Source organism: Carlito syrichta, unplaced genomic scaffold (assembly GCF_000164805.1).
Source record: "Carlito syrichta isolate Samal-C Ts95f unplaced genomic scaffold, Tarsius_syrichta-2.0.1 Scaffold310961, whole genome shotgun sequence".
Lineage (NCBI taxonomy): Eukaryota > Metazoa > Chordata > Mammalia > Primates > Tarsiidae > Carlito > Carlito syrichta.
The window spans coordinates 38279-49180 of NW_007255057.1; the positions used below are offsets into that span (position 1 = coordinate 38279).

General features: G+C 44.8%; 1 protein-coding gene across 1 annotated transcript in view; it reads right to left on the reverse strand.

Moving 5' to 3' along the window:
- The window catches only part of URB1 (URB1 ribosome biogenesis 1 homolog (S. cerevisiae)), an 81885-nt gene that overhangs the window by 5458 nt on the left and 65525 nt on the right, over positions 1-10902 (reverse strand). The window contains exons 31-35 of the mRNA XM_008068455.2: positions 5660-5820; positions 4982-5093; positions 3264-3370; positions 2339-2482; positions 1075-1184 (exon numbers count right to left, since the gene is read on the reverse strand). Coding sequence (XP_008066646.1) covers positions 1075-1184; positions 2339-2482; positions 3264-3370; positions 4982-5093; positions 5660-5820 — 634 coding nt within the window. The remainder of the gene's footprint in view (positions 1-1074; positions 1185-2338; positions 2483-3263; positions 3371-4981; positions 5094-5659; positions 5821-10902) is intronic.

The following is a 10902-nucleotide window of genomic DNA, read 5'->3' on the forward strand; positions in this document are numbered from 1 at the left end:
CCCCCCCCCCCCCCCCCCAGTACTGCCTGCCATGCCAGGTGTTCACCTTTTCAGACAGCCTCCAATGCAGAAGATGATCAGGAATCAGGATAAACCAGTAACCCCCCCAAGGCTGCTCCAGAGTGGGCTCGTTACCACACCCAGACCCTGCCCTGACAGCAGAGCCCTCTAGGCCACCGCCACATGGAGGGGCCTCAATGCCTTCCTGAATCAAGAGACTTCTTGTTTCTGCTGTGAGGAGAGACTGCCGTGGATAACAGGAGACTGTTTCAGAATATGTGGAGCTGCCAGCACATCCGGGAGGAAGCTGACCTGCGTATAACAGAGCCACAAAGGGCGGAGAACAGCAGTGGCCTATCATTCCAAAGCAGAAAAGAGACAGAGATACTCGATGCAAGATTTAAGTCAGGGGTGTCCAACCTTTTGGGTTCCCTGGGCCACATGGAGTAAAAAGAAACTGTCTTGGGCTGCACATAAATTATATCATGTAGTTAGTGTATATACGTAAGTCTTTTCTAAAAAATATTTTTTATTATAAGGTTTAGAAAAAATAAGAGCAACATAAAACCAGTGAGAAATCTGACCTTGTTTTTGTAAGACTAATCTATCAATGTCTGGTTTGATGGAAGTGGTTGTAATTTTTAGTGAGTTTTCAAGGTGCTCAACAGAAATGTTTGTTCGAATTTTGCTCTTCATGTACTTCATAATTGAAAACAGCTGCTCACAAATGAATGTGCTGCCAAAAAGTGATGTCACGAATAAGGCGTGATTGTGAACTTCAAAAACAGAACTATGCATAGGTGTCACCAAGAAAATAAACGCTAAAAAATACATGATGTTAAGAGGTTTTGTGGGGCCGCATTACTAGCTGTCCTGGGCTACATGTGGCCCACGGGCTACGGATTGAACATGCCTCATTTAAATAGTGAAAAATCATTTTGGCATTACAGGAGCTAATGATCAGGCCTATGGTGGCATGGGAAGACACATGTTTCAGAGTGCATGGCACTAAAGCTGGTCTCTATTCCACTTTCTTCACACCTGACAAACATCTCCCAAGGCAGAGTGACTTACTTGCTCTCAAGGATGTGCAAAATCCATGTTAAAAGGCTGTAGTCCCGTATGATTTCATAGGCAGATTTGGCAACCTGGGCAGCATTCTGTAGAATTTCCAGAATCCAATTCTGAAAACCCAAAACAAAAAGTTACTCTTTAGTGGGAAAACTTAGCTTACCTGAACAAAGGAGCACTTTAAAAAATGTAATGGTATGCTACAATTACAGGTGCTTGTTGCAAATCAAGTTTGCTTTGCTAAAGCTGTGCAGGAAGGCACCCTTCCCCATTAAGTGATAGCCAGAGGACACAGATTTTCACAGCAATCACTGGGTCTGCAGAACTCCAATTCCACTAATTAATCACACGGAACCAACCCCCAAGTAACAATGTGCCATGGAAACCCAACAAGCACAGGCCAAGCAAGTGAGTATACAGGGCCGCTTTGTTCTGCCATGAGCCGCAGCAGCTCCCTTTGGCCCCTTGGCTTTGCCACCTGGAAAGAAGGACTTAAAAACAGGACTGTCTCCTGAACTGTTGATGGGTACTTCAGAATTCTCACATGCCATAAGAAACAGAAAACTACCACACTCAAATTCAGTTTCATTCAAACGTGCTTCCTAATCCTGACTCACTCCTATTTGCCCACATTTCACATAATATCAGAAACAAAAGCTGATCAGATAAAAAATTAATCAAAATAAAGGCTTTTCCTATTTACTTCTTCCAACCACTCATGGTATTTAGAATACACCAGCTCTGAATCTAGGGGGTGGAGTTAAATGAACACACTCCCTGACTAAGTGGCAGTCCGCTTCAAACTGACTCTGGCTTTCCAGCAGAGTTTGATGACCCACAGCTTCTGTGAAGTGTCATCCTGGCTACTCATGAGAGCCTCAGACAAAGTACCTCAGTCACTCATGGGGGTAATCTGTTCCTAGATGTCCTGGCCAGCTCCGAAGGTTCATAGTTACTGATCAGTCCCCTCTCTCTTGATGGCAAAATAAAAAGGCCTTCACACGGCTCAAGGGCACAGGAGGAGAGACCCACGAAAGGCATTTCGTCAGAGGACAAGTGACACTGGGAATTACAACACTGATGCCTAGAACCAGTCTGCACCCTGTGCAGCAATAGGAAAGGCACTAACACGTCTCATTTCCCCTAACTGAAAGCCAGGGTTAGGTTGGTCATGTCTAGCCTGGGAATATAATTCACATGAACTTGGGTTCTCTTGAGAAAGGGCACCGACCTATGAGTCTCAAATAAACCCGGGGAAGCCAGGTACCTGTGCCACTTGGTCACACAGCGGGCTGTAGAAGAAGGACAGGATGATGTGGAAGATGCCTCGCCGGGCATACAGCTCGTAGCAGTGTTTGTCACGGATTCCCTGCCGCAGGACACCAAACACCCACTCCTGCTCGACTTTTTGCTACAAACCAGGCAAGTGAGAAACCGTCATTAGATATGGGAAAGCCTCAACTGACAACTCATCCAACACCACTATTTTCAAGTGGCAGCAGATTATAACACAGCAGCCTGACCTTCACTCTTGATTCTATTATTTATTGTTTGTTTGTTGTTTTTTTTGAGTTGGCGTCTCACTCTGTCACCCAGACTGGAGTGCAGTGGCCGCTCCCGGCCACCGCAGCCTCGACCTGCTGGGCGCCGGCGATCCCTCTGCTTCAGCCTTCCAAGTAGCTGGAACTACAGGCGCACACTACCACGCCCAGCTAATTTTTTATTTTATTGTAGAGATGAGGTCTCACCAAGTTGCCCAGGCGGGTCTCGAACCTGTGGGCTCTGGCAATCCACTCACCTCAGCCTCCCAAAGTGCTGGGATTACAGGCTGAGCCACCGAGCCCAGCTTGATTCTATTATTTAAAATCCTTGATCTCATCTTTGATTCCATTTCTTCAGGTCAGGAATAAAGAACAAAGTCAAGTCTAAACACTGGACTTAATATTTAATCTTTAACACCGTGGTTCACCAAGAAAATATACAGAAACCTTAAGGTTTGAGAAGCTACAAAAAATGAACTCATGCCACAAGAGACATCCTGTGCACATCCTGTTGCACAGCAAAGTCACACGGCTTGTACAATCATGCTGGTCGTACAGTAGAAAGTACTGATGGGAAAATGTTGGAACAACAGTGGCTGAGTCATTCAATTCAAGAGTCTCTGGGGACCCTGGGGACTCTAGAAGCATTACCTCAAAGTCTGAGCTGTAGAAGAACTGGTAGAAGCCCGGCACTTTGTCCATATTCAAGTACTCGTGTGACAACAGGAACTTGCTGATCTTCAAATACATGTGCTCCTCTGATAACACAGGCAGCCAGTCACTGACACAGACACTGACAGGACACCCCGTGGTCTGGCAGTCAGGGAGTGGGTGTTTTGGGCATCAGACATAAATGCCCAGATTACTGGTTCTTGAGAATTAGAATACAATCAACCACCTGAGTGCTGTGCTGCATAGGGACTTCCCCTTCAGACTCAGAAGACACTGCTGGGTGTTGAGTCCTTCAGAGACCTTGCCCCTCACTTTCCCCCATTTACTGTCCTATCGCACCAGCTCAAATCAGTGGATGTTTAGAGTGGGACTTGGTCACATGACAGATCAGAACTGACACCACAACCATCAGTCCCACTGGCCTCCAGACTTTCACTGAAAGAAACTGTCACAGCAGGGGAGGTTCAGACATCCACTGAAAGCCTTGGCTCTGGAAGGCAACAAGGCAGATGCAGACAGACACCCTTGCCCTGCCACTTCCCACCTTCTGAACACCGATCCAGACCAGGGGCAACCCTAGAGTCCACACATTACCCCTGCTGCCCTACACACACCCCACTCTGACTCAAGGACAGAGCTGTGCCCAGGACCAAGTGGTCTCTGCTACTTAATTTCTTTCCTCCCCAAATTTCCAAGGCAAGGAAAATCATGTAATAAAAATGAAATGGGAGTAGATGAAAATTGAATCTGAATTATAATAGTAACTTTTCCACAACCGAATTGTGAGGCCTTAGACAAACTAAATAGCCCCAGGAGCCTCATTTGGTGTGTGAGGATGGAAACTGATTGAGGTGGGGATGGGGATGGGGGGGATGTTCCTCTTCTGAAATATGACATTACACTAAAAGAACCCTCTGTCCCTGATGGTACCATCATTCTGTGATCTCAATAACCTCCCAAAAGGGCTTATGATGAACCCACCTCTCCTAGTCATAGCATCTTGGCAGTTGCACCCCTACTCTAGTGAGTAACAAAAAGGAGCTATGTTCTAATCCTGGGGTCCCACATGTGCCACACTACAGGTAGGACTTGGGAGCCTAAGCAGCACCGAGGATGAACACAGGCAGTGAGGATGGTGGCAGCAAATGCGGACAGGCCTTTCTGGCACCTAGTGCCCTCATCGTGTTTCAGTGTGCACGATCTGTGCTGTCCTCCCAGCAACCCTAGAAGCAGGTGTGTGGTCTTGCCATCCCCATTTCACAGAGCAGAAACTAAGGCATGGCGAAGTCTAAGACAACCTGCCTCAAGTCTGTGCTTTTTAGCCCTGGGTAATAGTTCCTATTGCTGTGATCAGCCTGGGCTTTTAATTCCATTTTATTTGCTTTTATCAGTTTTATACAAGCAAATATGAACATATCCTTCCTCCCTATACACACTGTCCTGCACCTTGCTTTCTCATTCAGTTTTCTCTGAACTCTTCCCACAGGCGTCCACAGAGAGCTTCCTCACAGCTACCACTTCTTTACCGTCCACTCTGGATGGGCATCTAGGTGGCTCCCCATCACTCACAGTCATGAGCACTGAATGTCCTGACACAGCTGTGTGATCCTTTCCACCCATGGGATTACTTCCTAGACATGGACTGGCTCACCCTCCATTTTTCAGTTTTTCCTCAAACTCAACTATATCAGTGGTACCTGGTTTCAAAATCTGTAGGGCTGCTTTGGCAATGAAGAGAGACAAGGTAAAAGTGAGTCTCATGTTCTTAGTTCGAATCCCATTTCGGACTACATCCAACAGGTAAAGTAGCTTAAAAACAGAAAAGGAAAGAAAAAAAAGATGAACATTTTCAGAACTGTGATCAGTCTTGTTTTGATGAGGCTCACAGGAGCGGGCATGCTGCTTGTTAACACCTCATGCAAGTTTTTGGTTTTTCTTGTTGGAATCAGATATATGCCCACCAGCAAAGAGAAGCCTGGCCCCTTACCCTGAAAACCCACCCTTAATCTGTAGCACAGAGTAAGGGTTTCTGAGGTTCAGTGTGTCGTGGATAGCAGCCACCTTAACCACTGAGTTCAGACCAAAGGGATAGTCAACAGATGTCAGATCACTTTGCCTAACAACAAAGTTTAAGTTGAAGCTTGTCAAGAGAAACCTTTCTCAACCTCCCCAGGGGCTGAAGATCAAAGGCAATCTCCTACACCACCTCCTAAAGGGAAAAGACTTCTGCTCTTTAGTGGATCTGTCTCCTGGCAACATGCCGCCTTTGAATTCCTCAGTAAATCCTTCTACCTAAGTGACGAGAGGACAGCAAGCTCTCTAGAGCCCGCCAAGCCCACCCTCAGCTCCGTAGGACATCTCCTCTTCCTACTGACCTGAGACTGTTCTCGGAACCGCGCTCCTTCCAAGTGCGAGTAGTAGGCTGCCAGGACGTGGTAGGCCGTGGCTCGCATCTGTGGGTCATAGCTGCTGAGGGCTGCTACGGTTAGGCCAAGAGCATTTGAATCCAAAAATTTTCGGCAATCTACCACAAACTCTACAGGAAATAAAACACAGCATTAAAAATACACAATTATTTCATGATTCTTGTGCAACCTGTAGAATTAAATTTCCTTACCATTTATTAGCTACGTGTGTCAGATACAACGAATGCAAACCTCTCTCCAGCTCCCCATAACTTCTGCTGAAGTTACACAAAGACTCTCTTCCCTTCTGTGGCAATCATCACACCTTCAATGTCTAAAAGGTATGTACATCCCAACCAAGATAATTTCATTGTTTCTCATAAATGCCCAAGGAGCCAGAGAGAAATGGAGGTGACCCTGAGAGTCACTGCTGGGATTCTAACATACAGAGGCCTGGGGAACACCACTGAGGAAACAGTAGGGAAGATCAGCCCACTCCCTTGGGGGCTCCCATAGGCGTGAAGGCGGCAAACTTAGCCAGTGCAAACCAGCCTGACAAAGGATTGGTTTACAATCATTCTGCAACTCTAGTTCCTTCTCCACACAAACAAAAGTCCCACAGGAGAGTGGTTCACCACACTTAAGCAAAAGCTATAGTCAAAAGAGCCTGCTAGCTGATATCCATTTACTATGTGAGGCCTCGAGATGTTCAAAATCACATCAGGAGAGGATAACACCAATGCAGAGGTTAGATATGTCGGGGGATCCATCTTATGACTTTAAAGAAAAGAAAACTCAGGAACCTTCAACTATTCTTTAATAAAAACCCAGGCCTTTTTACAAAACAGACCTTGTTTAAGAATGATTAATCTGGTCATGACAATTACCCACAATGATGTTTTTTAGAAAGAGTGACCAGTGAACTAATAAAATTAGGAACTAAACACTAGCCAACTGAAATGACTATGCCAAATGAGTAATCTTAGACTATACTATCAATGAAGTATATTCCACTGTAACATTTTTAAAAATTATAAAAAGGATTAAACATGTTAAGTAGAGTTATAGGAGATATAAAAACCCAAACCAAGCTTGGAGAGATGAAAACTAAAATGTCTGAGATGCAAAATGCATTATTAGGTAGGATTATCAGCAGATTAGATACTGCAGAAAAAGACTAGTGAACTCGTCTAGACAACAACAGAAACTACCCAAGCTGAAACACTAAGATAAAAGAACTGAAAAAACTTGAACAGAACATCAGTGAGTTGAGGAACAATTTCAAGCAGCCTAACATATTTGTAGTTGGGGGGGTCCCTGAAAAAACTGGAAAAAAACAGTGGCCAAAACTTCCAAATCTGACAAAAAACTATAAACCTACAAAGCCAAGAAACTCAATGAACCCCACCCACATGAAACAAAGAAAACCACACCAAAGCACATCATGATCAAAGTGCCTGAAACAAGTGATCAAAAATGTTAAAGGCTGAGCGTGGCAGCTCACGCTAGTAATACTAGCTCTTTGGGAGGCCGAGACGGGAGGACTGTTTGAGCCGAGGAGTTTGAGACCAGCCTGGGCGACATGGCAAGACCTTGTCTTCATTAAAAAATAAAAAAGTGGACTTCCGGCAAGATGGCGATGGGGCAGCTCGGTCTGTGAGACTCTCCACCGAGGAGATCACAAAGAGACTCTGGTTCTCTCCCCGGAGGCTGCAGATCCCATCGCCGGCAGCCTGCTCTTCACTCGGAGCTCGGCGTAGACCTCGCTGAGGCTTCACCGCGGTCCGGGCGGCTACTGTGGCTGCTGCTGCCGCTGCCGCCACCGCGGGCGGCCATTCCACATGGCACCGCCAGTGCCTGAGGCGAGCCGCCGCGCAGCCGCTGCCACTGAGGCAGCCATTACACATCGCTCCACCTGTGCCTGAGGTCAGCTGCCGTCGCTGCTGCCGCCGCCACCACCAAAACAGCCATTCCGCATCGGACCGTCAGTGCCTGAGGTGAGCCACAGTCGCCACCCAAGGCAGCCATTACACATCGCATGGCCCGTGCCTGAGCGATCCATGACTTCAGACCTTGAAGCCCCTGCGAGCAAGATCTGCTGAGGTCTACTACCACTGGACGTCCTGCCAGGCCATGGGTCTCCTCCTGTGTGCCTCCAGGCAACATCTCCCTTCCCTTAGCGGCAGGCGAGCAGCTGTGATAAAGACCATCTGTAGCAAGGGATAACACCCCCTGCTGGCGATTCAAGGTAACAACACCGAAAGGGGAAAAATGGAAGCCTGACAGACACAGGCCAGATCTGAGTGGTGAATGGGGCAGTGGGGAACTGAGTGATGATCTGAACGGCCCTTCACAGCAGGCCAGGGGCAACTGATCCTAACCTTGAACAAACTTACTAGCTTGAAAAGACAGCTAGAAATCAGAGCTGAAAGGACATTCGACTTAAATGAAAAGTCTCAGAGTGTGCTTGATTGGTTCTGTTAGGCTACTGACTTGATTCTATTCCTTCTGTTTTGTGCCCCCCCCCTTTTTTCTCCTTCTTTTCCCTTCTTTTATTTTCTTCTCTCTGTAAACCATATCTCTGTATAGAGGAATAGCACACCAAAAAGGAGGTTGGTAAACTTGTATGTTAGCAACATTGTATGTTTTAGTTTTTTTTGTATGGGAGTTGGTTAGTTTGTAGCCGTGGCCTATTATTTTTATATGCTTCAATTTTTGTCTCTCTCTCCATTTGTTGGTACACTCCTCTGTTTTCACCCTTACTCCTCTCTCTCTCCACCCCCCTTCCCCCCACTGCCTGCTCCATTCTCTTCCCTCTGTTAACCGCATTTTATTTTCAGGGAGTAAACCTACAACCCCACTGCACGGACAGATTCCAAGGCAGTGGGAAGTGGGTTTCAGATTATTCATACACCTATTGGTGGATACAGGACCTGCAGATAGATTTTGAATCACAGCTCCCCCCTTAAGTAAATCTCAAAACTCCAAAAGGACCACCCCCAACCTACAGTGCAACTCCAGATTTGAACAAAGTAAGAGGACATACATAAACAAGAATAGGAGATTGAACAAACAGAAGTAAAACAACCCCTCCACACCTGAATAGCAGAATTAAAGAAGACAGTGACATGGAGGGAAGGAAAAAGTAGGGAGGGGGAAAATCACACAAACGAAGAAAAACCAAAAGAAGAATATAGGTCTCACACAGACCCCTGGGAGATCAAACACTGGGAAAACAGATTCCGGAACACAAACAATGAAGAGCCCCCAGAATGACTGGTCACATGCAACAAACCCAGACATCAAGACATTAATACAGAGAATTAAAAAAACTGAGGAGAGACAAGAGGAAAACAGGAAGGAGCTGATGTTAGAAATAACAGCAGTAAAGAATACTGTGATGGAAATAAATAACAGACTAATAAGCATGGAAAGCAGAATTAGCCAAGCAGAAGAAAGAATCTCAGAGCTCGAAGACCAAAACACAGAACTAACCCAAACTGTCAAAAGCATAGAAAAGAAGCTCAAAAAGACAGAACAAAACCTTCAAGAGATGAATGACCACTTCAAGAGACCGAACCTAAGAGTAATTGGACTTCCTGAGGCAGAGAGAGAAACAGAGGTCACACTGGAACAATCATTTCATGAAATCATTCAAGAAAACTTCCCTCATCTCATCAAGGTTGAAAAAATTCAAACACAAGAGATTCAGAGAACCCCTGCAAGACAACAAATGAGAAGACCAACTCCCAGATACATAATAATTCTCCTAAATAAAGTAGGTATAAAAGAAAAAATCCTAAAGGCTGCAAGAGAAAAAGGTCAGACTACCTACCAGGGAAGACCAGTTAGAATAGCAGCAGATTTATCTACAGAAACCCTCCAGGCTAGAGGAGCTTGGAGCCCTATTTTCAAAGTTCTAAAAGATAAACAATTTCAACCAAGAATAACCTACCCAGCCAAGCTAAACTTCATCAGTGAGGGAGAATTTAAATCTTTCCCAGATATCCAATCCCTAAGAACCTATGCTGCCACCAGACCACCACTACAAGAAACACTTAAGAAAGTATTGAACACAGAAGAAAAGGAAAAAAGAACAACAACGTTCTTCACAAGAGTGCAAGCAAAAGATTAAAAACACACATGATCCAACTCTAAAACCAAAAGAAAGACAACACACAAACAGGAAGAACAACAACTTTGTAAGAACATTATGATAGGGATCAAATCTCACATCTCAATAATTAGTTTGAATGTGAATGGACTAAATGCACCACTGAAAAGACATAGAATGGCAAAATAGATAAAACATCACCAGGCAACAATCTGTTGCCTTCAAGAGACTCACCTCACTAGAAAGGACACTCACAGACTCAAAGTAAGAGGATGGGAAATACATTTTCAGGCGAATGGAACACAAAAGAAAGGAGAAGTCATGATCTTAATCTCAGACAAAATACCCTTTAAGCCACCAAAAATTAAAAAAGATACAGAAGGCCACTACATAATGATAAAAGGTTCAATTCATCAACAAGAAATATCCATCCTAAACATATATGTACTGAACATACGAGCACCAACTTTCATAAAGCAGCTCCTAGGTAAACTACAAAAGATATCGACTCCAATACCATCATAGCTGGGGACTTTAATACCCTATTCACAACCCTAGACAGATCATCAGGACAAAAAATCAGCAATGAGATCCGAAACCTCAATGTGACTCTTGATCAAATGGACTTAATTGATACCTACAGAACCCTCCATCCAAAGACCACAGAATACACATTCTACTCATCACCACATGGAACGTACTCTAAGATCGACCACATACTTGGCCATAAGACAAGCATAAGCAAATTTAAAAGGACTAAAATTTTACCATGCACTTTCTCGGACCACAGTGGAATAAAAATAAACATTAACACCAACAAGGTCCCCCCAAAAACCACAAAGACATGGACACTAAACAGCATGATGCTAAACAACTCCTGGGTCAATGATGAAATCAAAACAGAGATTAAAAGACACCTGGAAACAAATGAAAATGAAGAAACATCTTATCAAAATCTCTGGGATGCCATGAAAGCTGTAGTAAGAGGGGAATTTATATCCCTACAAACGCACATGAAGAAAATGGAAGGATCACAAATTAACAGCCTAAGAAGCCACCTAAGGAAACAGGAAAAGCAAGATCACAAAAACCCTAATTC